Source organism: Bos mutus, chromosome 19 (assembly GCF_027580195.1).
Source record: "Bos mutus isolate GX-2022 chromosome 19, NWIPB_WYAK_1.1, whole genome shotgun sequence".
In the NCBI taxonomy this organism is placed as follows: domain Eukaryota; kingdom Metazoa; phylum Chordata; class Mammalia; order Artiodactyla; family Bovidae; genus Bos; species Bos mutus.
Window position 1 is genome coordinate 54,389,901 of NC_091635.1, and position 27,636 is coordinate 54,417,536.

The 27,636-nt window shown below is 51.3% G+C and overlaps 1 protein-coding gene across 1 annotated transcript; it reads left to right on the plus strand.

The window, feature by feature from the left end:
• The first annotated feature begins 4,761 nt into the window (after positions 1-4,761).
• Positions 4,762-27,140, plus strand: TRIM25 (tripartite motif containing 25). Its single transcript, XM_005886940.3, has 9 exons — positions 4,762-5,447; positions 10,388-10,483; positions 13,713-13,946; positions 16,604-16,775; positions 18,814-18,873; positions 21,703-21,729; positions 22,085-22,162; positions 22,241-22,339; positions 24,048-27,140. Exons 1-9 carry the CDS (start codon positions 4,848-4,850, stop codon positions 24,575-24,577), a joined length of 1,896 nt encoding a protein of 631 aa, XP_005887002.3. The 5' UTR covers positions 4,762-4,847; the 3' UTR covers positions 24,578-27,140.
• The last annotated feature ends 496 nt before the right edge of the window (positions 27,141-27,636 follow it).

Below are 27,636 nucleotides of genomic sequence, written 5' to 3' on the forward strand. Positions count from 1 at the left end.
TCCTACATCATGCCAAATTAGGGCCATCCTAATGACCCCATCTTAATTGATTACAGCTGCAAAACCCTATTTCCAAATAAGGTCATATGTATAGACACCAAGGGTTAGGACTTCAACATATATTTTGTAAGGACACAACTCAATGCATAACAGTACCTAATAACAACGTTTCAGAATACACGGGGGGAGGGGCAAATACAAAGAAAGAAATAGACAAGTTCATCAGCACACAGACGAAATGAACATCGTGTCAGTCTCAACACATTTCAAAAGAAGTTCATCATCACATAGACGAAATTAACATCGTGTCAGTCTCAACGCATTTCAAAAGAAGTTCATCATCACATAGACGAAATGAACATCGTGTCAGTCTCAACACATTTCAAAAGAAGTTCATCATCACATAGACGAAATTAACATCGTGTCAGTCTCAACATATTTCAAAAGAAGTTCATCATCACATAGACGAAATTAACATCGTGTCAGTCTCAACACATTTCAAAAGACAAACATCTTAATAGAGCGGACTAAAATGGGATTAAACTAGAAATTAATGACAAGATACCCAGGAAAGCACTAGATATTCGGAAATGAAGCCATATCCTTATAAGTAATTACAAAGAAATTACAATAACAAAGGAGAAATTACAAAGGAAATTAGAAAATATTTTGAATGAAGTAACCATGAAAATACACATATCAAAACTTGTGGAATAGAACTAAAACAATGCATAGAGGGAGATTTATAAACATTTATATTAGAAAAGAAAGTTAAACAATAATGATCTGATGTTCCAACTTCATTAACTTGAAAAAGAAGAGCAAACTAAACCAAAAGTAAATAGAAGGAAATAATAGCTATGAGAAGAAATCAATGAAAAAAACAGCAAGTAGAGAAAATTAAAGCCAAAAGCTGGTTCTTTGAAAAAATTAATAAATTAATAATCTAGTAGATGGAGTAACCAAGAAAAAAGAAAGAAAACACAGATTACTTATATCAGGAATGAAAGAGGGGTTACTGCCACAGATTCTGCTGCTGCTGCTGCTAAGTCGCTTCAGTCGTGTCCAACTCTATGCGACCCCACAGACCAGCCCACCAGGCTCCCCCATCCCCGGGATTCTCCTGGCAAGAACACTGGAGTGGGTTGCCATTTCCTTCTCCAATGCATGAAAGTGAAAAGTGAAAGTGAAGGCGCTCAGTCGTGTCCGATCCTCAACGACCCCATGGATTGCAGCCTTCCAGGCTCGTCCGTCCATGGGATTTTCCAGGCAGGAGTACTGGAGTGGGGTGCCATTGCCTTCTCCGCCACAGATTCTACTGACATTAAAAGAGTTATATGGTAGAAATAAAGACCTCTGAAAATTCTGCCTCTATAAAAGAAAACTAACAAAAATTCTCAGGATAAATGTTTTTAGCACTCTATAAATCAGCAAAAAGCTTGCAACAACTCAGAAAAATGCTTACTCAAAGAAAGTGGCTGAATCTTGGTAAGAACAGCAAGTTTTGTGGGGTTTTAACTTGACCTTTTCCCAATATCCCCACCCTAGTTCCATGGTAGTCTAAAAAGGTAATGGTCTGCAAATAACTCCTTAGAAAACACTGGGACTGGTTTTAGGCACTTAAGGAAATGGGTATCTAATTGTTAGCTGATTATGAAGCTAAACAAGCAGAGTTTAGAGCCACACATGACAAAGAATACAGACTTTACAGAATTAATTCAGAAGTCACTAAACAAACAACAACAACAGATGGTCACAGCAACAAACCCCGGGAATGGGGGAATGTGGTGTCCACAGTGCCACACTGTATTATTTTAAATGTCCATGTCCAGTTTTGAACAAAAAATCGATGACACATACAAAGAAGAAGTCATGGCCCATATAAGGAAAAAGAAACAGAAACTGTCCCTGAGTAAGCACAGATGTTGCACTTTCTAGATAAATTCTTTAAATCAGTTATGCACAATATGTTCCAAGAACATTAGGAAATCATGTCTAAAGAAATAAAGCATGAGAGTGATGTCTCTTTACTATATCAGGATGGAAACAGAAATTATTATTATTTCTTAAAAAGAACCAGATCAAAATTCCAGTTTTGGAAAGTACAATAACTGCAATGAAAAATTCACTAGAGGGACTCAACATCAGACTTGAGCAGGCAGAAGAAAGAATTCATGAATCTGGACATAGATTAATTGAGACAATCCAGTCGGTGAAGTAGAAAAGAAAAAGAATAATGAATACAGGCTCAAAGACCTGTGAGATATCAACAAGCTCTTCAACATACACAGGATGGAAATTCCTAAAGGAGAGGAGAGAGAAGGAGGGAGGAAAGAATGCTGGAAGAAATAACAAAAGAATAAAACAGTTTACTTGAAAATATTTAACACAGTAATTGGGAAGTTGTTTAGTTGCTGAGTCACGTCCAACTCTTTTGTGACTCATGGATTGTAGGTCACCAGGCTTATCTGTCCATGGAATTTCCTAGGCAGGAATACTGGAGTGGGTTGCCATTTCCTTTTCTAGGGGATCTTCCCAACCCAGGGATCCAACCCGTATCTCCTGCACTGGCAGGCGGGTTCTTTGTGGCTGAGCCACCAGGGAAACCCAGTAATGGAGATACTGAAGTGCAAAAGATATATGACATAAAAATAGGTAGTGAATGGCAGATATGAATGGCAGATATAAATCCTATCTTCTTAGGAATTTAGAGACTTCCCTGGTGGCTCAGAGGGTAAAGTGTCTGTCTACAATGTGGGAGACCTGGGTTCGATCCCTGAGTGGGGAAGATCTCCTGGAGAAAGAAATGGCAACCCGTTCCAGTATTCTTGCCTGGAAAATCCCGTGGACGGAGAAGGGCCTGGTGGGCTACAGTCCACGGGGTCCCAAAGAGTCGGACACGACTGACTTCACTTTCTTAGGAATTTAATGTAAATGGGCCAGATGCTCCAATTAAAAGGCAGAGATTGGCAGGATCACAAAAAAATGGGATCTGACCATATACAGTCCATAAGAACCACATTTTAGATTCAAAGACACAAATAGGTTGAAAATAAAAGGACACAAAAAGAGAAACTAGGCAAATAGCAACCAATAACAAGATAGACCACATTTGGGTCTCAATAAACTTAAAGGATTGAAATAATACAAAGTATATTCTCTCTCCATAATGGAATGTATTTAGGTAGGTCTTAGTAAATAGCCACTGCATGGAATTTGTTAATAACGCCATGTCCCTCCTAATGTTATTCACTGACTAATCAGCCTTTCTAAACTTCTCTTCCTGGAAGGAGAGTTCTACAAGCATTCTGGCATGAGTCAGGTCACCTCACCCACAAGAGCTAGGTCAGAGGGAATTTCATAATGTTTATTTCCTGGAAAATGCTCCCCATGGGGGACAACATTTTATAGTAGGACATGCTTGGTTTTTGGAATCATAGTCTGGATACCAATAATCATTACCTTAGACAAGTTATTTAGTTTTCCTAAGCCTCAGCTTTCTCATCTGTACCATAAGGTATTTATACCTCAAGGATTTAGATGCTAAATATATCTTAATTTCCTACCCTCTTCAGTCTTCTTTTTCTCATGCAAATAACATCGTCATATGCAAGAGAAGAAATGGGGTAAATAGTCCTGGAGCAATAGAAAGCTGGAATTAGGATGTTGAATAAAGCAATCTTGAGCTAGTATCCCAGTCCTCTTTTGTATGAAACACGTGACCCTCATCTATAAAATGGACATAATGACGTCCCTCCTGCAGTGCTAACAAGGATTATGGGAGATTATAAGGATATCTATGACTCGCCTGGCACCCAGAGGTACTGATAAATGGTAGTGATCAGAATTAGAAGCTGCCTTTCCTCCCTTTTTGGCGCCCACCCTGTCCCCAAAGTAAACTCCAGTTCACTCCTCCCAAAGCACTACCTTTCCTTTCGCGCCGCATCTCCTCTCTTGAACACGTCTCCCCTAATGTACACACACTTGTCCTGCACCGAGGCTAGAGCAGCCAGGGAAACAAAGCTACAATTAGAAGAAAATAACTAAATAAACAATTTTGAGAACAATGTCTCAAAATTATATTTGTGTGCGTGCACAGGCGCGCGTGAAAGTGGGTATGTACGAGACAGGAGATTTTTGTTGAGACTGGGGTATCTCCAAACTCCAGGAAACTAGAAGGCGAGGCGGGGCGTAGAGGGGAAAGCGTGTTACATCGTCCGGCGGGGAAAGAAATCTCCCAAGTTGAAGCCTCAGTGTGTGATCACGAGTTCCAGCCTGCGGAGATCGTGTTGCCCAAACGCCAGGGCTCAGAACCAGGGAAAAGAAAGGAAGGATGAAATAAATAAAAATTTAAAAAAGGAAGAGAGTCGCGGGCCACCCGGAAAGCCCTTGCTGTAGCTTTTTTCACAGGTCCGTTCGATAAGCCCGCCTGGCTCGCGGGGGCGGCTGGCGTCCGGCCTGGCTCCCCGAGGGCAGGGACCCGCGCAGGCGCGTCCCCCCGGGGGCCCCGGCGTGCCCGGGACCCGGGGTTCACTCCTCGCGACGCGCCCGCTTCCTCCTCCGCCGCGCGGCCGCGGGAACGGCCCGGGGGCCGAAAGGCCGGCCTGAACGCCCGGGGTCCGGCACCGCGCGCCCCGCGCCCACCCAGCGCCCGTCGCCGGGGCCAGAGCGCGGCGGCCGGGACCTCGGGGACCCCGGGACGCCCCCGCCTGGGGCGCCCCGCCTGCCCCACGTGACTTCCTGGAAGCCGGGGCCCCGCCCCGCCTCTTGGTTTCGTTTCCTCGGCGGCCTCGGGGCCACTGCGCCGCCGCGTCCCCGCACGTCCCGTCGGGCGCCCACGACACACCATGGCGGAGCTGTGCCCGCTGGCCGAGGAGCTGTCGTGCTCCATCTGCCTGGAGCCCTTCAAGGGCCCGGTCACCACGCCGTGCGGCCACAACTTCTGCGGCGCGTGCCTGGACGAGACGTGGGCCGTCCAGGGCGCGCCGTACCTCTGCCCGCAATGCCGCACCGGCTTCGCCGCGCGGCCGCAGCTGCGCAAGAACACGGTGCTGTGCGCGGTGGTGGAGCAGTTCCTGCAGGCCGAGCAGGCCCGGCCCGCGCTGGCCGCCGACGACTGGACGCCGCCCACCCGTGCCGCCGCCCCCAGCGCGGCCGGCCAGGTGGCCTGCGACCACTGCCTGCAGGCCACGGCCGTCAAGACGTGCCTGGTGTGCATGGCCTCCTTCTGCCAGGAGCACCTGCGGCCGCACCTGGACAGCCCCGCCTTCCAGGACCACCCGCTGCAGCCGCCTGTCCGCGACCTGATGCGCCGCAAGTGCGCCCGGCACAACCGCCTGCGGGACTTCTTCTGTCCCCAGCACAGCGAGTGTATCTGCCACGTCTGCGTGGTGGACCACAAGACCTGCTCCCCTGCGCCCCTCAACGAGGCCAGCACCGACCTGGAGGTAGGGGGCGGCGGGCGGCGGCGCCGAGAGGCAGCCTGGGCCGGCTGGGTGGCGCACAGGGCCCCGCTGTGGGCAGTGTGGCCGACCAGGCGGATTCCCGTGGGGGCGGTGGAGGGGCACCCTCAGGCCTTGCTGTGCCTGAGATGGGGGCAGGAGCACAGCTAGTGTCCTGGTAGAAAAGGCCGTGAGAACATATAGCCCTCGTATTCGCGGCTCACCCCACTCACCCATTTTACAGAGGGAACTAACTACTTAAGACACAGGTGACATGTTGTTTGCATTAAGCCTAGCAGTTATCTGGGGGTCCCCTTGTGGCTCAGATGGTAGAGAATCTGCCTGCCATGCTGGAGACTCAGCTTCTATCCCTGGGTCGGGAAGATCCCCTGGAGAAGGGAATGGCAACCCACTCCAGTGTTCTTGCCCGGAGAATTCCATGGACAGAGTAGCCTGGCGGGCCACAGTCCCTGACGTCTCAAAGAGTGGGACACGACTGAGTGACTACACTTTCACTTTAGCAGTGGTCTGACATGTTTAGTAGAGGGTTTTGAACATCAAATACGAGGGCTAGAGGTTACCTCTGTTCTCTTAAGTTCCCCTAGCTCCCAGGTGGTGGGTATAATGAGTTGTTTACGGCTGAGGAAATAGGAAATGGACATTCAGAGAAGTTCATTTCACTTGAGTTAACCCAAGTGGCCAAGTGGTCATTGGCCAGCTGGTCTGACACCATTGTTGCTGTTTCTTCTGGTGGATCAGCCTCAAAGCCAAGTCCTGGAATTCAGAGCACAGGACATTTCTGAGGTCATGTGAGATAAAGTCTTTGTGAGCCAGAGACTTCTGGTGACCAGGGAGGACCAACCACTATGAGGGGGAGGGTGGGCAGGGTCCCCGGAAGCCCTGGACAGGAGGCCCAGCCGCACGCTTGCTGTGCCCTTTCTCCTGCCTGAGCCACTTTAAATCACGGGGCTGGTCCTCATCAGCAATGTGAGGAGGGGGATCAGGGCCCTTCTTGGTCTGAGATGGTTTCAGTGGTTGCCTGGGGTTGGTCCTCATCAGCAATGTGAGGAGGGGGATCAGGTGGATTCCTCAGGGCCCTTCTTGGTCTGAGATGGTTTCAGTGGTTCGCGGACCCTGATGTCCCGTCTGGAATGGAGGCAGAGGTTGAACAGGCGTAGTCCCACTCCCTTTCCTTGCTTCAGTCAAACTTCAGGGTCAGGCCTGGGTTCTTTTCTCTCTCCCAGGCTCTCAGGGAAAACCGGGACTGTCCTTGTGCTGTCTAAGGAGATGTGAAGCCTGGGGACCTTTGCAGTGGCTCCACGGCTCGGGGGCAGGTGCTGCTCTGGCCTGGGCAGGACCCTCCCTGCCTCGTCTGCCTGTCCAGGCTGAGCTGGGTTCCTGCGGCCTGCTTCCCTGAGTCCCTCAGGCCTTGCCTGACGTTGACTTGGGAGGTACAACTGTCTCAGGCCCAGCCCACTTGGGTCTCCACCTGTTATAGGAAAGAACCTGCCTGGCCTTCAGAGCCTGGAGGCCTGCTCTGCGTACATCAGCTGTGGTTCAGGGCAAGTCATTGCATTTCTCTTGAGGGTCAGCTTCTTCATCCCTAAAATGGAATTAATAGCATTCCCTCTGCACATCCAAGAGTGGCCAGGAGGCTCTTACGGGGCTGAGCTGTTTGGGAAGTTCTTCTTAGGCAGGCCCCAGGGCCCAGCTGGTTGACTCGGACTCTGACCGGAGCTGAATGTTGAGACCTGGGTTTGAATTCTGGCTCTACTTCCTGGCTGGGAACCCATCAAAGGGCCCAATAATGATGCCTATCTGAGGAGGTGGTTGGGAGGATTAATGAGGTGATCCATAAATGGCGGGTTTTGTTTATTTGTTTTAAACACAGCTGTCAATCCGCCTTCAGTGTAGGAGACTCAGGTTCAATCCCGGGGTCAGGAAGATCCCCTGGAGAAGGGAATGGCTACCCACTCCAGTATTCTGGCCTGGAGAATTCCAAGGACAGAGGAGCCTGGCAAACTACAGTCCATGGGGTTGCAAAGAATCGGACACGACTGAGCAACTAACACTTCACTTCTTAGCTTTTAGGCTGTGTATTTTTTTTTCTTTTCAGTTGACAGAGATCAGAGTTGCTTTTTTAAAAAAAATAGTTATTTTAAGTTTTGGCTCTGACAGTCCTAGTTGCAGCACACAGCCTCTCTAGTTCTGGTGCACGGGATTAGTTGCTCCTTGGCACATGGGATCTTAGTTCCCTGAGCAGGGATTGAACCTGTGTCTCTTGCATTGGAAGGTGGATTCTTAGCCACTGGACCACCAGGGAATTCCCCATGCATGGCATTTTTATAGCTCGCTAGCAGCTCCTGCTAACATTTCTGTTACTCAGAAATTCCCCGAGGAGAGTTTGCCGCATGGAGGGTGTTAGACTGCCCAGATTTTCTTCTTCTCAAGACGTGTGGGCCTGAGGACTTGGGCGGCCTAGATCTGCTCAGAAGGCCTGCTAGCAGTTCTTATCCAGGAGGCAGAAGGCAGGGAGGGGCAGAAGGACCCGTTGTAGTCTGGTCTGGAGCCACAGCTTCCACTCGACCTCCAGGGCCTGGAGCTGAAATCTGTGCCCAGATTATCTGTATGCCATACACACTCGGCTTTTTAATCCTTTTATCAAGCCTTGCCTGCCCTCCATCTCTTGGCCTGCTGCGTCCTTTAACCCGGCGGCCCCCCACCTTTTTGGCAGGCAGCAGGAAATGGTTTCATGAAAGACAGGGAGAGGTGGTTCAGGCAGTGTGGGGAGTGGCAGATGAAGCCTCGCTTGTTCGCCTACTGCTCACCTCCTGCTCTGCGGCCTGGTTCCTGGCAGGCCTTGGACCAGTACCGGCCTACAGCCCAGGGTTGGGAACTCCTGCTTTAACCCGTCTCCTTTCCCAGCCCTGCTGCTGGTCAGTACTGGCTGCAGAGCCAGCCCAGCTGGGTTTGATCACTGGTGTAAGGTGGACTCAGGACTTTGGTGCCTACTTGGAGGACCAAAGTCTCCAGCCTGTAAAGGGATGCTCAGAACTTTGAAATGTTCCCTGTCCTTGATTGGCTGCTCTCAAAGGCCTTGGGTGGCTTTCCTTTGGTCTATAGCCATGTGGGCCCCTGTGTACCAACAGGGACTGTTGCATGCCTTTGATCAATATGTGTAAAATCTTTCAAGATATGGTGAGGGACAGGGAGGCCTGATGTGTTGCAGTCCATGGGGTTGTAAAGAGTCAGACACGACTGGGAGACTGAACAGCTACAAGAATGACCACTGAGAGTGGGTCTTGGAAACAGTTGGCAGCCCCCAGGAGTCCTGAGGTCTCTTCCAGATCTGAGACCCGTGAGGCTGGATGTGCCCAGGGCTGGCCTTCTGCCTTTGGCCGCAGTTTATCTTGGCCGCTGCTAGAGGCTGGGTCAGAGGTTATTGTCACAGAAGTCACATCTGAAACACCATGAGTGACTCGGGCTTTCGAGGTTGAGTTGGTGTGGCCTTGGTTTGTGCTTCCAGCCTTTCCATGTGACTGTCACTGGTTATTCAAATCCAGGGTGAAGGTCAGTGACCTGGGAGAGCCAGAGGACAGGAAGGGAAGGCCAGAGTATTGTTGAGCCAGCTACTTAAGGGACGTGCATTTTTTTCCCCTAGAAATTTCCTGTGTGCTTAGTTTGGACATAAGTCTGTTATTGTAATACCAGCATCTTGTAACACTAGTTAATAGTGATGTGGCCTAGGTAAGCCCCTTAATTATTCTGCTTCAGCGACGTCATCTGTAAAGGGCGGATAATCCCCTACCTCCTAGTGTTGTTTTTAGCTTTACGAAGTTAATATGTGGAAAGTACTAGAACAGTGTCTGACTTGGAGTAAGTTCATGACCAACACCAGCTGCCGTTATTACGGTGGAGGTGGTGGTGATTTTCCTACCCATTTCTACACTGCAGCATTTTGCCTGAGTTGGGTGCAAGTCGGCTGGTGATTATGAAAATTTACGAAAATACTCGGGGGCTTCAGGTGGCATTAGCTGCCTTGGTGCATTGGAACGTGACCTGGGGCCTAGTGATTCTGAATCACCCTAGTTCAGTTTCAGGGACTGAGCTGGTTTGCCGCCGGTTCATCCTTATTCCAGGGTGTAGTCCTTGGAGGGCTCGGTCTGTGGGGCTTATCAGGTGAGCCGTGGACTTTGGTTTTTGTCTTCCTGCCTCTCTAAGGCGCACAGAGGCTCTCCCAGCTGTGTTCCCGGACTGGCAGATGGCCCTGGGAGAACCCCAGATGCCAGGCTTATCTCTTTGGGTTTCTTTCTCCTGGATCTTAACTGTGTGGTCCTCCCTTTCTTTGTTAGCCCCCCATTGGTTTTCAGTAGGTCCCTCCTCCCCCAGTATTTTGTCTGCTTGCTGGTTGTTTGTAGTGGGAGGCTTGGTGTGAACAACTCCATTTGCCACTTACTGAAGCGGCTGTCTCAGCTCATTCTGTCTGGGTGAGCTTGGCCCCCTTGCTTTCCTCTCTGCCTCAGTTTCATCATCTGTAAAATGGGTTCTAGTGAAGAAGCTCGTAATAATCCAAGCTGACATTTACTAAGGACGTTTGTCCTTGCTAAGATCCAGGCACTAGGCTGAGGGCTGACACTGCTTCAGTTAATTGTCCTTCTAGCCCTGCAGGGTAGGAACAGCTATATCTGTTTCCTGACCAGAGAAACAGGTGAGAGACAGTTGGACAGCTGAGAACTGAGTCTGCTATGTCTCGCTCCAAGTCCTGTCCTTATAACTTCTCACTGTGCTGTCCCCCTGAAAGGATGGAGGCAGTAAATACGAGCATGTGTCAGAAAACTGCAAGCCGGCGAGACCTGGGTGGTGGAAACAGCTGTGGGTCCCTGGTGTTGGGCACTTCTGGGGGGCTGGGACAAGGTGTGTTCTTACCCAGTTCGTTTTCTCTGCAGAACAAGTTGAGGCAAAAACTGACTGTCATGTACGGCCAGATCAATGGGGCGTCAAGAGCGCTGGAGGACGTGAGAGCCAGGCAGCAGGAGGTGCAGGTGAGAGATGGGGCGCCCCGTCCCTCCGGGGAGGCGAGCACAGCTCTGGCATCCGAACAGCTCCTGTTGGGTCCACTCACAGAGTCAGAATTCAACAAAACATGCAAAAATCTACATGCCCAGAGAGATTCTTAATAGACTACGAGTCCAACCTGGGTGGGAGGAATCACTGAAAATTAAGGTTAAAACATAGCAACATAAAAAGTAATTACCGTTTAAATGGGAGAGAAACAGGAAGCAAAAGCTGCATCTATCTAGTTAGTTTTTGGCTGCGCTGCATGCAGCATGGAGCAACTTTTGTTCCCCAGCCAGGGATTGAACCCATGTCCCCTGCATTTGAAGCAGAGTCTTAACCACCAGACCACCAGGAAAGTTCCTGCATCTATTTGTTTGTAAAAAGTGTATTTGTCTTCTAGGACTACTGTAACAGATTACCACACACTTGGGTTCCGAGAAATGTAGTCTCTCACAGTTTAGTTTTCTGGCTGTTTGCAGGCAGAGGCTTGGTTTGAACGACCGCATTTGCCACTTACTGAAGCCGCTGTCTCAGCTCGTTCTATCTTTGTGAACTTGACCCCCGTGCTGTCCCCTCTGCCTCAGTTTTATCATCTGTAAAATGACCTCCAGGAGGCCAGTAGTCCAAATCCAAAGTGTCGACAGGGCCACACTCCTTCCGAAGGTTCCGAGGAAGAGTCTGTCCCCGCCTCTCCAGCTTCTGGTGGCTTCCGGCATTCCTTGACTTGTGCCTGCATCATTCCAGTCTCTGCCCCCATCTTCACATCGCCTCCTCCCTCTGTGTCTGCTCTTTGTCGCTAATAAGGACACTTGCTAGTGGATTTAGAATCACCTGGGTAAGCCAGGATCATCTTGGCTCCAGATTTCTACCTTAGTTACATCTGCATAGACTCCTTTTCTCAGTAAGATCACATTTCCAGGTTCTGGAACACGGATGTAACTTTTAGGGAGCCACCATTAAACCCATTACAGAAAGTGTAGGAAAAAAGACTGGAAGGAAATATAGTCAAGGAGCAGTAGAGCAAGTGTTGGAGTGGTAGAATTATAGAGGTTTTTTTTCCCCTCCAGGTTCGTAATTTTTATAAGGTTACAGTGCTTTTATATTGAGAGAAGGTTTGATTTTTAAGCATCCTTTCTGGGGTGGCAGCATCTGGTTTCATTGCCACCGCTGTGGTTAGATTAGATGAGATCTAGATTAGAATACTAGCCTGTGATGCTGTGGTCATGTTGGCAAATCTCTGAGCCTTAGTTTTTCCATCTACTTCCAGAACCTCTTTCTGAAGGTGAATTTGAGGCTTAAGTGAAAGAATGCAGATGAGAATACCTGTATTGATTGGCGGGCAGGCTAAGTTCTTGTAGCAGAGATACCCCTCTGAATCAGAGGCTTAAATAAGATAGCTGTGTGAGTTCCTCACTGTGACGGCTCAGGGCTGGACCTGAGTAACCCAGGCAGGCTATGGGATGGTCTGCGGCCTGTGACCCTTCAGGGTTCAGGACCTTGCCTTCTTCCTGCCCTTCCTCGTGTCTAGCTGCCACTGGGACACCATTAGATCTTTGCTGTAGCCTGTGAGAAGGAGCGACAAGGAGGGAGAGTGTTGTACTTGCCACTTTTGTTTGCGTTGCCTAGGCAGCAGTGTAGTCACGTGACCAGCTGCAGGGGATGCTGGGAGATGTAGTCTGTGGCTGGGCAGCCGTGTGCCCATCTGAACCCAGGGGTGTTTTCTTACTGACAGGGGAGAAGGAGGATGACTACTCGGGGACATTGATAGTCACATTGGAAGTGGCAGGGTCAGGTACTGGTTTAAGAAGTAAATTGAATTCTCAGGAATTCCTGGTGGTCCAATGATTAAGACTCTGAGCTTCCAGTGTAGGAGGCTTGGGTTTAAATCCCTGGTAGGAAAACTAAGATCCTGAATGTCACATGGTGTGGCTCCCCCCGCAAAAAAAAAGTTGAATTCCAGTCTCCCTGACCCTCTTGTGTGTGTTTCTCTTTGTCACGTTCGATTCTGAGCTGATGAGGTGACCCAACCTGTAAAGGGAAACGGCAGCTTCTAGAGCAGTGCAGTCCAGTAGAAATATAAAGCGAACCTTATATATAACTTGAATCTGAATAATGCACGAGACTAGTTCTGTTAGTATATTTTGTTTAACTCAGTATATCCAAAGTGTTATTTTAATCAATATAAGGTATTAATGAGATGTTTCATACTCTTCTTATTTTACACTATCTCACATCTTAACTTGGACTGGCCATAGTTCAAGGGCACTTCAGCTGCATGTAGTGTAGCTCTAGAGGAAATTGTCTAGGGCAGCTTCATGCCCTTTAAAAAAATTACTCACGAACCGCTTTCTAGCTTAAGAAGTAAAATATTGCCAAAGAGAATATAGGCCTGGCTTCGTCTTTCCCTTTTTGTATCCCTCATCCTCTCGTCCAGAAGTTGCAGAGAGTCCATGGGGTCGCAAAGAGTTGGGCACGACGGAAGTGACTGAGCGCGCAGACGTGCGCCATTCTATTTCTTTCTAAGTCTTGTGTCCGGTGCCTCTTACTGTGTGTCTTCTATAAGTTGTTTTTCCCTTATCATAGGTTAATATTCCATCCCAGGGAATAATTTTCAGTCTTCTGCTGACTGACGCTCAGCTTGTTTCCTTGATTTTGCTATTCATCAGTGCTGCTTAGAGCATTCTTGGGTGTCTCAGGAGCAGAGTCTTTTTCTTGAGTACCTTCTTTGGACTCGATTGCTGGGTCCTAAGGTGCTGGTGGTGATGGTGGGGTTCAGTTGCTCAGTCATGTCCAGCTCTTTATGACTCCATGGACTGCAGCACGCCAGGTCTCCCTGTCCTTCACTATCTCCCAGAGTCTGCTCAAACTCATGTCTGCTGAGTTGATGATGCCATCCAAGCATCTGTCGTCCCCTTCTCCTCCTGCCCTCAACTTCCCCAGCATCAGGGTCTTTTCAAATGAGTCAGCTCTTTGCATCAGGAGGCCAAAGTATTTGAGCTTCAGCAACAGTCCCTCCAATGAATATTTAGGGTTGATTTCCTCTAGGATTTAGGTCATAAGGTATGAAATTCACTGATCTTGTCAGATTGCTCTCCAAAGTGGTTGCACCCGTCTGAATTCCCGTGAAGTCCAGGTGAGAGCTTGTGGTGCTCCGTGTGTCAGGCCCAGCCCTTTTGCCCGTCTGATGGATGCCCTCTTGTCCTGGCCTCTCAGGACGCTGCACATAGGAAGCTGGACCAGCTGAGACAGGAATACCTGGAGATGAAGGCTCTCATTGATGCCTCCGAGGCCAGCACCACAAGGAAGATAAAGGAAGAGGAGAAGAGGGTCACCAGCAAGTTCGACAACATTTACCAGATCATCCTCAAGAAGAGGAGTGAGATCCAGACCCTGAAGGAGGAGGTTGAACTGGCCCTGACTAAGGGGGACGAGTTTGAGTTTCTGGAGGTGGGTCATGATGAGCACGTTGTTGAATCCTCTTTCTGCCTTGCATTACAGTGTGGAGCGGGACTCTCAAGGGGTTGGGGCGGTAAGGGGTTTTGGGACGCATCCCCGAGACACACACGCTGTATTAGTTTTCTACATTTTGTGACCACTTACCGCAAACTGCGTGGCTTAGAAGAAAAGCTGTCCGTTACCTCACACTCTGTGTGGCTGAGGCTGTGGTCTCACTAGGCTGTATGTTCCTTTTGGAGCTCAGGGTTGTCTTCTAAGCTGACATGCTTTTTTTTTTTCTTCCACTGTGTAATTTTTCTTTATTAAAAGAGATTTGTTTCTCTGAAATGATAGATCTACTGTTTGAATTCATAGCTGGGATGAGATTCAATCAACACAGTCAGCAGTTTGTATCCGTTCAGCCTCTTTTCCACTTTTATTCTTCTGGATTGCCCCAGAGTTCTTCTTCCTGTTATTCACATCTGTCAGAATCTTCGTGACAACGTTACTAATTCCTTTTCGGCTTAAGCTCTCTTCAGCCAGTGTCTGGTCAAATCACTTGGAATAAGCAAGGTCATTGTGGATATCCAGTCCTAATTGAGCTCCATCTTTGTGTACGGCTTAAACTCTTCATTCAGAGGGCTTCATACTCCCAGAAATCTACCAACTTCAGGGAAGTTTTAGCTGAAGACCCATTTTTCAGTATTTTCTGCTCTTTGATGTCTCTCCTTTGCCTGTCTGACAAACACAGACAGAATACCTGTGTCCCTTGGACATCTCCCCCAAGACATGCATTTCTCTCCGCCTTAGAAAAGAGCCTAATTCTCCTTTGTTGGGTTCCAGTGTGTTTGGTACCTGTGAGTTCTAATAACTCATAAATAGGAAGTCTGTCCTGTTGAAGAAAGGAGCATATTCTGCCGTTGCTGTTTCTAGTCGCTAAGTTGTGTCTGACTCTGGCAGTCCCGCGGACAGTAGCCCGCCAGGCCCTTCCCTCCATGGGATTTCCCAGAGAAGCATGCTGGACGGGGTTGCCGCTTCCTTCTGGGGAAGCTCACATGCTTGTTGGCAGAGTTCAGTCCCTCACGGTGCAGGCTTGAGGGCCCTGTGTCCTTGAGGTTCCTAGAGGCTGCCACGGTTCCTCAGCATGTGGTCCTCTTTCGACTGGGCAGCTGGTTTCCTCAGAACCAGCAGAGAATTTCTCCTTCCGGGAAGGCCCACTTTCTGTTTTAAGGGCTTTTACTTGATTCGGTGAGGCCCACCCAGAAGAATCATCTTTCTGAAGAACTCAAAATCAACAGATTTGGGATCTTACTTACATCCGCAGTACTCATTCAGTGTTTCCATGTAATGTAGCCTACTCACAGGAGTGATACCCTTTCATACTCACTGTCCTGCCCTTAATCTGGGGGCGAGGATGTGTAACGTGTGCGCCCAGGGCAGTCAGGAGGCTCGGGGTCCATCTTGGGATGCTGCCTGCATTAGGCCTCCACCTTCTTCCTCCCATCCCGCCTCTGCATGGTCCCCGGAAGTATCTTTCTACAGCATGGACACCCTTTCTGACTTTGTGTTCCTCAGCGTGGCCCATAGGGCCCTCGGTGACCTGCCTGCCTTTGCCAGCAGTCTTATCTCTTGCGAGCCACCCCCAGCCCATGCCTGGGGCTCTGACCACAGCAGGGTGCTCCTCAGAGGCCCTGAGTGTGGGCAGGGAACTCTGAGACTGGCCTCTGCCTCGTAAACCCTGTCATTTGTCCAGGGCAGCCCCAGTTCCCCCATCTTCCTGGGATCCCATTGTTTTCCCACTGCTGGTGATCCAGAGCGTGTGACCTGCCTCTGCTCTCTCCCTTGATGACCTCAGTCTAGACGTGCTTGTTTCCTTGTCTGTTTTGAAGGCTGTCTGCGCCTTTCAAGAGGGGCCCTTCACCCTCCCAGTGTGTCTGCTGTACAGCAGAGTGCCAGGTACTCAACGGGTGTCTCTGGGAGCCCAGGTGACTGGGTGGCATGCTGCTTTGACACCTCAAAGGCCCAGATTCCACGTTCAGGCCCTGGGGAGGCACAGGAGTGCCCAGGAACCTTCTCTCCTGTGTGCAGGGTCTTCTAGCCACGCCTGGGCAGGATGGCATTTTCTTCTCACATGCTCACTCCTGTTTGTTGATCCAGTTGCCTCGAGCTCTCCCAGAAGGATTCTGAGTCCACGTCTGGGCCTCTTGATACCATATGATCTGATTTGGTCTCCAAGCTTGGGAGACCTTCCGTAAGATTCTTCTCCTTCACTGGATGTGTGGCTGAATCCTGCAGCCCTCGGGGCCTTCCTGTTCTGTTTTCAGAACGTGCATTCAGAGCTGGTCTTTGAGGGGCGATAGTGGTGGAAAGAGCATTATCCATGGGTTAGGAGGCCTGGGTCCCAGTTGTGTCCTTGGTACTAATCGGCAGAGGTCCTGGCAGGACACCTGTCATTTCTTGACTGCAGTTTTTCCCTTTGTAAGGTGAGGGCTCTTCCACCTCCAGATGGCTGTGTCTTAAAGGGGCACTTCAACCCCCAGCCACTTTTGAGAGGCTGATTAGACTGAGTGCCCATGGGCACGGGGAAGCTCGTTCCGGGGTTCATGAGGCCTGAGCCCGGGCCCTAGCTTCATCAGACCTGCCTGAACTAACCCCCTGGCTCATTGCAGAAAGCGACAAAGCTGCAGGGAATCACCACGAAGCCAGTCTTTGTCCCCAAGGTGGAGCTGAACCACGAGCTGATTAAGGAAATCTATCAGGGCACCTCCGACCTGAAGAATGAGCTGAAGCGGTGCCTCAGACAGCCCCAGGACAAGAAGCCTGAGGAGCTCACCATCCCAGGTAACTGTTGGCAGCCTCTCAGGCTTTCCACTGGGGTTCTAGAAACGGGATGGGTCCCCTCTGCGGTTCGGGAAGGGAAGTCCTGCTCTGGAGCACTGGGGCTTGAGCTTCAGATGTTATAAGACCACTGCCCTCATCTAGGAGGTGGTGGGCAGTCTTCACCTCATCCTGAGACTGTAGCCATCCTTCCTAAAGTGTCTTTTGTGGCCAGGTGTTATGAAGGGCCTTTCTGGATAGGCTTTTATTTGGTCTGAATCTGAGGCTGGCTCAGATGGGCTGAGTGGATTCTGGGTTGTCAGTGTTGTTTGGTAAGGAAGCAGCTAGTTTGGAGGTCAGAGAAACATGAAATTCTTTCTTGATATCCCCTTCCTTGGGGCCTGCCAGGTGGCTCAGTGGTAGAGAATCCACCTGCCAAGCAGGAGACGTGGGTTTGATCCCCGGGTTGGGAAGATCCCCTGAGAAGGAAATGGCAACGCTTCAGTACTCTTGCCTGGAGAATCCGATGGACAGAGGAGCCCGGCATGCTACAGTCCATGGGGTTGCAAAAGAGTTGGACACGACTTAGCAATTAAACAACCGCCACCCCATGCCCTTCTGCTTATATCCAGCCCCTTGTCAGATTTCTTCTTAAATATCTCCGGACTCAGCTCGTTCCACTGCAGCCACCACATGCCTGCTCTCGGTTGAATCACCTGCGGCAACTTCCTAACGAGCTCTTCTGCAGCTGCTCCTGTCGCAGCCGGAGAGAGCACCTCAGGATGACAGTCTGCTCTCCTGGCACCCTCTCCCCTGCCTCCTCTTTGGAGAATTTCATTTGTTTAGATTGCAGACCACACTCTTGAGTCTGGCTGTTAAGCCCCTGCCTGATCAGGCCCTGTCCACCTCTCCAGCCCTGAAGCGGCCCCCTCCCCCCAATACATCCCTTTACGCTCAGTTCTTCAAATATGTTAACGTCCCTGCCCCGGGGTCTTTGTATATCCCCCCTCCTCGCCGCCTAGAGGGCTCAGACTCCACCAGGTGACTGCTGTCTCCCTTGGAGATCAGTTAAAACGTTAACATTTCTCAGCAAACCTTCCCTGTTGCCACTCCGGCTCCTCAGACAAGGTCCCAGGTCCTTATCCTTCCTTGGGGCCCTTTTTGTACCTGTCGTTTAAAAAAAAATTATATATTTACGTAGCTGCTTGGGTCTTAGTTGCATCATGCGGGCTCCTGCATTGAGGTGCACCTCTAGTTGTGGCTTGCAGGCCCTGGAGTGCCCAGGCTCACAGGCTTAGTTCCCCAACCAGGGCTTGAACCCTCATCCCCTGCTTTGCAGGGTGGATGCTTAACCACTGGGCCACCTGGGAAGTTCCTTCACACCTGTCGTTTTACTCCTCCTTGCCATCGCCCTCTGTCTCCCCTGCCAGCTTGTGATCCATGAGAGCAGGGGCTGGGTCTGTTTTTCTTCCAGAACTGTCCCCAGTGCCTGGCACAGAGCCCAGCACACGCTGGGTGTTTGGTCTGTAATCCAGGGAGCAGGCCTGAGTCCCAGCCTGGCTGGCCGAATGGCCCTGCTGAAGAGCCTCTGCAACCGGTGTGCCGCGGCCGTGGCCAAGGGGAAGCTAATTTGGTGCATTAGCCCCGTGTGTTTGTTTTCCTGCTACACCTGTGCTCGCTGGCTTGGGGACAGAGTGGTGAGAGACTCCCGGGGGAAAGGAACCTCCTGAGCACAGCAGGCGCCTTGGTCTCGCCCCCTGGGTGAGGAATCTTCCCCACGGTTCAGGAGAGCAAGCACAGCTTGCAGACAGGTCAGCGGTTGTGGAGCGGAGTGCGGGCAAAGACTCCACCCCAGTTACATTTTAAGGCAGAGAAGAGAGGGAACACACCAAATTTGTGTTTCTGTTGCCTCGTTTCTAGTGCTTGTAAGTGATCAGAGGGAAAGGCTGGTGGGAGTCACCTTTGTAAGCTCCCTGCAGCTCACTGCCCTTCCACCGTGAGGCTGGCTCCTTGGCTGGGTGTGGAAGAGCCGCCTAAACTAACCTCTCCTTCTTTGGCCCAGGGGACGCTGGAGGACCCTGCGCACCACACACACCGAAGAAGCCTGTGAAGAAGGTCGTGAGTAAGTAGTCGCACCTCCATCCCCGTGGGCGGTGGCAGCCGTGGGCATCAGCGCTCAGGCTGAGGCACCAGAGGGTGTCACGACTCCTCCCGGGGGGCCCAGCCCACCCCGGGTTCTGGGTGGCCTGGAAGCGTCTGGGGGCAAGTACCAACCGACCCTGATGCGGGGAGGTTGCAGGGTTCCTGGGAGGACCTGCTGGATATTCCCACTGCTTGGGATGGCAACGTGACCAAAGCTGGTTCGTCTTGAGAAATACTTAATGTGATGCCAAGTTCTGGCCTGGGGGGCAGCACCCCGAGCAGAGGCTGTCTCTTTTCAGTCCTGGGTGTGACGTGAGTCAGCCCTCACAGAGCCTCTCAGCCTTTTCTCCATTATTACCCTCTGCTTTTACCCCTCAAGCCCTTTTAGACAGAATTTTCCTAGTCACCCCATACATGAAGTTTAATACCCCACATATGGTGTGTCTTTTACATATGGTGCTTTGATCCATAAAAAGAAGATTTTTCCTTCCTTACCTCTCCCTGAGTCCCTAAAGATCAACTTTTGTCCTCCACTTTGGGGGTAATTGGCTGATAACTCAGATGGCACCTAATCTGCCTGCCATGCAGGAGACCTAGGTTCGACTCCTGGGTTGGGGAGATCCCCTGGAAAAGGGCATGGTAACCCACTCCAGTATTCTTGCTTGGAGAATTCCACGGACAGAGGAGCCTGGGGGGCTACAGTCCGTGGGGTCTCAAAGAGTCGGACATGACTGAGTGACCGTCATTTTCACTTTCACTTGGGGATGTTGGAACCCTTGTTGAGATGGGGGCTGGGTGCAGAATGGTCCTCAGGTTCCTCATGTATCAAATGCAGACCATAACGGCGTTGACCTCACGGGACTGTTGTATGAGGTTTATGTGGGACACTGATGGCGAAAGCTCTTTAAAGGCCAGGCGTATGTCCCTGATGCTGAAGCGGAGACTCCAGCACTCTGGCCGCATGGAGTGAAAAGACCCTGATGCTGGGGAAGATTGAGGGCAGGAGGAGAAGGGGGCAGCAGAGGATGAGATGGTTAGAAAGCATCACCGACTCAATGGACATGAATCTGAGCAAACCCCGAGAGACAGTGAAGGACAGAGGAGCCTGGTGTGCTGCAGCCTGTGGGGTTGCAGAGTGGGACAGAACTGAGCGACGGGACAACAGCAATAAATGTCATCAAACTGTTGACCGAAAGAGTCGGTGAGGACGGAGGAGGGCTGCTCGCCGCCATGGGGTGGTGAGGGGCTGAGAGAACCCTGGGCTAGTTTTTGTTGTTGTTTGCTTGTTGTTAGTATTTAGTGCTTGTCTTTGGCAGACAAGTGTGTGCTTTCGGAGTGGAGTGTAGTCCGGGGCTGGCATACCTGGGGCAGGGGAGGAGGGGGCCGTCAGGGGAGCCTGACACGTTCAGAGCACCCGATGTGAAGACGAGGTGACGCGCACTGCCAACCTGTGTCCTTCTCAAGGCTCCGGCCCAGAGAGCCTCCCTCCCACTGCTCCCCCTCCACAAGCCCGCTCTGCATGCATGAGCCGAGGATGCTGGCATCAGGCTGGCTCGTGGGTGGACTCGTCACAGTGTGGGTGAGGCTCCCGTGGTCACTGGGAGGGAGCCTTGTGCCCACAGCCGAGGTCACAGCCTGGAGTCCTCCCAAGATGCTGGTCCAGTGGGAGTCGGGGGGAGACGCAGGTGGGGAGATGGGGAGAGTGAAAATGACCCCTGAGACAGGGCTCTGAGTGAGAGGAAGGGGCTGCCAGGGGCCAGGTGGGGCCGTGGGCGGGTCCGGTGGGGCTGGTCTGGAATGTGCAAGGTCCTCAGGCCGGCGGGGATGAGATCCAGGACTCCCCTTTTCATTTCAGTCGTGGTGGTGAAGAGTGGACCCGAAATCTTCCGGCCCTCCAGACTTGAGCACACATCAGAGTCCAGTGGCTAGTAACCCAGATTGTTAGTTTCAGCTGATCTGAGGGGTCTGGGAATTTGCAGTCCTTACAGCTGCCCAGGTGATGCTGACACTGCTGGCTTGGTGTGTGTGCTTTGAGGATAGTTGTTTTAGCTAAACTCAGTCCCCATAGATATACACTGCAGATACTTTATAAAGACTATAGTGATATCTGGCAAGCACTTTTTTTTTTTTTTTTGGCTGGTTTTCTATGTGGGTTTTTTTTTGTGTGTTTGTTTTTGCATTTTTTCTTTTGTGGAGATATGATTTACCTACAGTAAAATGTCCAGATCTTAAAAGTAAAGTTAGATTAACAAACACATACATCTGTGTTGCTGCTGCTGCTAAGTCGCTTCAGTCGTGTCCAACTCTGTGTGACCCCACAGACGGTAGCCCACCAGGCTCCCCTGTCCCTGGGATTCTCCAGGCAAGAACACTGGAGTGGGTTGCCATTTCCTTCTCTAGTTCATGAAAGCAAAAAGTGAAAGTGAAGTTACTCAGTCGTGTCTGACTCTTAGCGACCCCATGGACTGTAGCCCACCAAGCTCCTCCATCCATGGGACTTTCCAGGCAAGAGTACTGGAGTGGGGTGCCATTGCCTTCTCTGATACATCTGTGTTCCCATTACGCAAATCGGGATAAAGATTTCCATTTCACCAGGAAATCCATTCATGCTCCTTATTAGCCCCTCCCCACCAAAACCATGATTGGACTGTAGATTAATTTGCCTGTTGACCCCCTTACATTTTTCAACTTAAAACATACTAGCTCTGTTTGTATGGGTCACCTTCACATAGCGATTATTATTATGGTGTTTGAAAGTATGGTTGTTTCTGCTTTGAAACATCTTAATTCTGAAAATTTTGTTTTTCAGAAGAAGAGAAGAAGCCCAGGAAACCTGGTAAGTTATGCATTTCTGCATCTTTTAGTTCCTTGAGTGCCCGAGTGCAGAACTAAATGCCAGCAAGGAAAGCTGAGCTGTGGGCTGGTGTGTGTTGGGGGAGGGTCTGAGATGGGCGTGGGCTCCATGACTTTGACTTGTGCTGGCCGCTGGGTCTGGGCTTGGGGGTGAGGATAAGTGGACATGCACGAGACCAGTATGATGCATGTTGCCCTGTCTGGACTCTCTTGTGTCACCCTGGCGGTCCAGGTGTGTGTTTGTGGAGGCAGCTCTTGAGAAATAGTGTGGGAGGGATTCCAGGCCATCAGGTCACTCTGTTGTTTCCCCAACTCATACCTCTCTTCCCTTATCCCAGGCTCTGCCTTACTCAACAAGCCTGTCACCTTTGGATCCTCGGAACACTTAGTGAATCCCAAACTAACTGTCCAGGAGGGTGAGTTCTGGTGGGCCGTGGACAGTGGAATGCCTGCTCTGAATTTGTTTAGCAAATGGTTTTCTGTTCCTCCTCCAGGTGCAGCCAAAGCCCCTACCGTGCCGCCGACCTCAGCGCCTCTCAACGCCAAGGTGCTGGAGAACTTCCTAACCAAGTCCAGGCCGGAGCTCCTGGAGTGTGAGTAGCTGCTGCCTTGCTTGCCCTTGCCTCTGTCTGGCGTGGTCAGCCTGTCCCCTGGAGGGTGTCCTTACTGCTCCTCTGTGGTTCCAGCCTGGAAGTGGTGGCAGTTCTTCCTCCAGGCCAGGCCTCGGGCCATCCATAGCTTTAACCCAGGGAGCACTCTCCGCTAATGCTTTATTGCAGAAATCTCTCTCTGCAAAGTACGCTCTGGCCCTCCTGGTGCTGTGGGCGTGGTTCTGGCTCAGTGGGCGTGGCTCACCCTTGCTGGTTCTGTGGGCGTGGTTCTGGCTCAGTGGGCGTGGCTCACCCTTGCTGGTGCTGTGGGCGTGGTTCTGGCTCAGTGGGCGTGGTCCACCCTTGCTGGTGCTGTGGGCGTGGTTCTGGCTCAGTGGGCGTGGCTCACCCTTGCTGGTGCTGTGGGCGTGGTTCTGGCTCAGTGGGCGTGGTTCACCCTTGCTGGTGCTGTGGGCGTGGTCCTGGCTCAGTGGGCGTGGTTCACCCATTGCTGGAACAGTGGTACCTGGTTATCAGGGCCGGCCTCCCTGGAGCTTCCTGGCTGGGAAAGGCCTCCCCTGCCCCCAGCCCCCATGACTGATGCCAGCTGCTGGGGGAGGTGCTGAGTCACATGTCTGTGGAGCCCCCTGCACTCTGCGGTACAGCTGTTTAAGCAGGGGAAAGAAATTCTAGGGACTTAGGGTATTCAGAGGACATTTTCCCAGGCCATTCATTTTGCCCTGGGGGAGACCCAGGGCCAGGTGCAAAGTATCTTTTCCTGAGCCAGGGGGTGGCAGAGAGCCCTGGTCTCTAGCTTCCCAAATTCTCAAGCTCAGGATTTTCCGTGTCTGCCCTGCTGTCTATCATTGGTCCAGGGTCCTCCGTGAGTGGAAGGGCAGGGAGGGCTGTGTCCTAGGGAGGAGGTGGAGGCCAGGCTTGTGTCCTGATCAAGGATTTTATTCAGGTCATTGCTGCTGTGCTTGGCAGACCTCGGTTGGCTGCCCGCCCCCAGTTAAAGTCGAGACCCTTTGGCTCGCCACTCGTGGCTTCAGAGGTCCCTCTTCTCTTGCTGCAGCCTCTGTGTTCCCAGCTGCCCAGCCTTCCGTGTTCCCAGCACATGTCTGTCATCCTCGTCACTCCATGCTTGCCTTCACTGTCTCCTCTGTCCAGCGTAGCCTTTCTCCCTCCTCTACTCTCCTGTTTAATTCTTCTCATCTCCCTTTTGCTTGGCTCAGATTCCAGTCCACCCATGAAGTAAGTGTTCCTCTGTGCTCTCCCCTCCCTTGTCTCGTTACCCCCATGGCTGTGTCTCTCCAGCAGAGTGCCTGCCCTTTAGTGGAGCATGGAGTCTTCACTGTTGTCATTACTGATGCGCTTGCCTTACTTCTGGGAGTGGGAACTCCACGAGGCCAGGCACCACATCTGGTTCATGGTTGTGCGTCCTGTATAGAGCCTGGCATAAGCCAGGGGCTCAGTAAATGGTTCTGGGTGGAGGAATAGACAGACAGATGGGTGGCTAATAGACACACAGATGGCTTGATTGGTGGTTAGAGACATGGACAAATGTCTGACGAGCTGGACAGAACGAATGGACAGGAAGGGTGGTTGAATGGATGGGTGGAACAAATGAATAAATACTACCAGCTAGGGAAAGGATGAAACGTGAGAGTGCTTGGAGCTCCTCGTGATTGACTCCTTGATGCTTCCTTAGATGTGGTTAAAGTTGTCCTGGACTACAACACCGCCCACAGCAAGGTGGCCCTGTCCGAGAACTACACCGTCGCGTCCGTGGCTGACGCGTCCCTGAACTACCGGCCGCATCCCCAGAGGTTCACATACTGCTCGCAGGTGCTGGGGCTGCACTGCTACAAGAAAGGGATTCACTACTGGGAGGTGGAGCTGCAGAAGAACAACTTCTGCGGGGTGGGTATCTGCTACGGCAGCATGGAGCGGCAGGGCCCCGAAAGCCGGCTTGGCCGCAACAACGCGTCCTGGTGTGTGGAGTGGTTCAACACCAAGATCTCTGCCTGGCACAACAATGTGGAGAAAACCCTGCCCTCCACCAAGGCCACGCGGGTCGGGGTACTTCTCAACTGCGATCACGGCTTCGTCCTCTTCTTCGCTGCGGCTGACAAGGTCCACTTGTTGTACAAGTACAAGGTGGACTTCACTGAGGCCGTGTACCCCGCCTTCTGGCTCTTCTCCACGGGTGCCACGCTCTCCATCTGCTCCTCCAAGTAGGCCGGCCACAGATGCTCGGCCGGACCACCCGCGCACTTCTCCAGGTCCCCCCCCAGGAGGGTGCTGCAGGTGGGACCCCCGGGAAGTTGCCCTAGGTCCCCCAGGGCCAAAGGGATGGGAGGGGACCTGCGGAGGGCGGGAGGCTGGGCAGATGGGGTGAGAGGTCAGGGTTGGCCGGGGATGGGTGGGGTGTTTACCTTGTGGGTGAGGAAGGCTCCCACTTCCTGGTGCCTCTCTGGCCGGATGCACCCCTCTCGGTTCTGGTAGATCTCCAGGCGGCTGAGCGGGTCTCCGGGGAGTCAAAGTCACAAGCGTCTCTTTCCTGCTGGACATAATCTGTAGCCACTGTGCGTTATTCCTCAGGCCTCTGGTGCCTGCTTCTTTCTTCTCCGAAGTAGCCTTCAAATCTTGGAGTTCTGATGACTCTTTGTAGAGCTATTTGGGTCTGTAGATTAAAAAAAAAAAAAAGCCAAAGTTAGTGAATTTCATTCTCCTCCACTGCCTCCACGTGGGAGTTGGGATGAATGCTCAGACTTTGGATTATTTTCTGTGCTCGAGGGAAGCGACCCACAGCAGGTCTCCACCCAGACCGGAGTTTCCCAAAGAAGTATGTCCTTTTCCCCCTCTGTCGTCCCTTCCTGTCCTGCACCTCATCACCCCATCCACGGTTTTAAAATGTTGAGTCCACACTTTCGGTCTAAGGTTTCAAACCATAATCTGAATCAGCCTGTGTTGAATTTGTGATTCCGGGTCAGCATGACCCAGTCCCCATGTGGCCAGAAGCCCCACCCACTCCCGTGTATTATGAAAGGCGTTTCTGCAGATGCCTTTGGCTTTGACTGCGGCCCCAGAACCTTCTGGTTGCACAGGCTGTGGAGCAGCGGTCCCCCTACGCAAGAGGGCATTAGCAGTCGGCAGTTTTGCTCTCATCAGAGCGTCTCGCCTACTGACTGGCTCTCCTCAGTGCTAGCCTCCTTCCTCCAGGACTGTGAGACTCTGCCCTAGCTGGTGGAGACCCCACCGTGGCCAACAGAGCTGATCGGTTAGCTAAGCCTGCTGCCACGCAGACAGGCCCGGTGCGGCTGCCTCCAGGACCACCCTAGTCACCTGCTGGGGTGCTTACCTGTGGCCAGAAGGGCCTGCTAGCAGATCCATGGGAAGCAGCAACATTCCTGTTCAACCCAGCGCTGGTCCTCTTGTGAGTCAGAGAGGCCCGAACCCTTTCTACTCTCTTCCTCATTTGAGCCAAATGCAGATGTAGGAATTGACCAGGAGAAGGGTCAGAAAGACAAACCAGGGAGGAAACCAGCTGCCAGGCTCAAGTACAAGGGGCTATTTTTCCTGCAGTGTTTCTGTGCAGTGGAAATAGCCTCAGTCCACTGAGGGCTGGAGGGAGTGGATGGCTGGAATTTTCCGAGCTCCTTACATCCTGACATTGTCAGTATGTAAGTTTTCATCCCCAAAGTGGGAGAAATGTAACAGCTTGTGAAGAAATGAGTCCTGCTCTGGACTTTCCCAGCAGGGGAGCTGAAGTCAGGCTCCTTACTCCTTATGGTCTGAAAAGGACCATACCACTGGAGACACGCACCTCAGGCCTTCCATATAGATGTTTGATATTATGTCAGCTCATCTCTGGTCTTGGCAGGATCCCCAGGGCATTCTAGTTAGGCCCAGAGCACTTGATGTTCCCGACGGAAGTGTTGATGTGTGTCACCTTCCAACACGAACTATTACTTCCTTGGGAGAGAATTCATCTTTGTAGGGAAGATTCCCTGCAACAGCTGAACTGTGGGTGTTTGAAGATTTTCTTCCTTTGCTACTAGGAAGAAAAGTTCTTTGGTGATTCTTCTCTGCTTTTGGAGATGATTCAAAGCACCTTCATTGATCTCCTGAAACAAAAGCCTTGTTCAGAGCCAGTTCATGCTTGGGGAACAGCTGGGTTGAGGAGGGTGCCCAAGATTAAACCACAGGTCCTGCTTGGGCTCTCCTCTAGAAATGAGGGCAGCCGGGGGGGCGCTTCCCTGATAGTGCATCGTCCAGCTCAGGACAGAGGAGCCTGAGCCCCTCTTGTGATGAAAGGCAAGCAGGTAACCCAAGCTGAGGCTTATGCGGGTGCCTTGGAGACGTGAATTGAGGAGCACGCCCTCGCTGTCTCAAACCATACTGTGTCCAGTGGTGAGACTTCATGTCCCCTCTTGCCTTGCAGGGCTGGTACCCAGTGCTCAAGTCCTAGACTTGGGGGAACTTTGCATTCATTTGACTTCCTGTTTTGCAGAGTAAGTCAGATGGGCAGGTGTTGGATGGATCCACTCACTGCTCCTGCCATCCTGTCTTGGAGGAGCTACCTTGTAGATGCCCCTTGGTACCCTGGGGGAGGGTCAGAACTTCCCAGATAAACATACAAATGTTCTCCCAACCTAGGTAGCAGGGACTGTCTCCACCACTCTGACATGATAAATCAAAGATCGGGGTCAAGTTTTTGTTGTTCAAAGACTGGTTGGTTGGTTTGCCTGTTTTAATTATTTTGAGATGGGTCTGTGATCTATAAAATAATACCGATACATTATTTCTTACCTTATTCTGTCCGACCCTGCATTGGTTTTAATTAGGAGTATTTAAGCCTGTGTTCTTCAGCTTGTATTTTTATGCGTTGATTCTTTAGGACATTATCAGTGTTGTAGACACCATTCTTTGGAAAGGCATGAGAAATACCAGGACCAAGGCTGGCTTACGTGCCTTAGAAGCTTTGAGTGCAATAAAGCGGTGTTAGGTGTTCTTGCACACATTACAGTGTGTGTAGAAAGTGTTCCTTAACTGTCATGCAGGAGTCAGCAAATGGGGTGCCCAAGGGCCCCTGGGTACCCCCCACTCAGCTGCCTGCTAGGTTTCAGCAGAGCTGGAGCCTAGTTGAGGCTGCGTGGGTGGGGCAGCCCCTCAGGAAGCTTGCCACGAATTCTCAGCCAAATGTCCTTCTGGGCTTTGCTTCAGGATGATCAGAGGATGAGGGTAGGGAGGCAGGGGAGGGCTATGAGTGAGTAATCAAGGAAACAGTGGTGGAA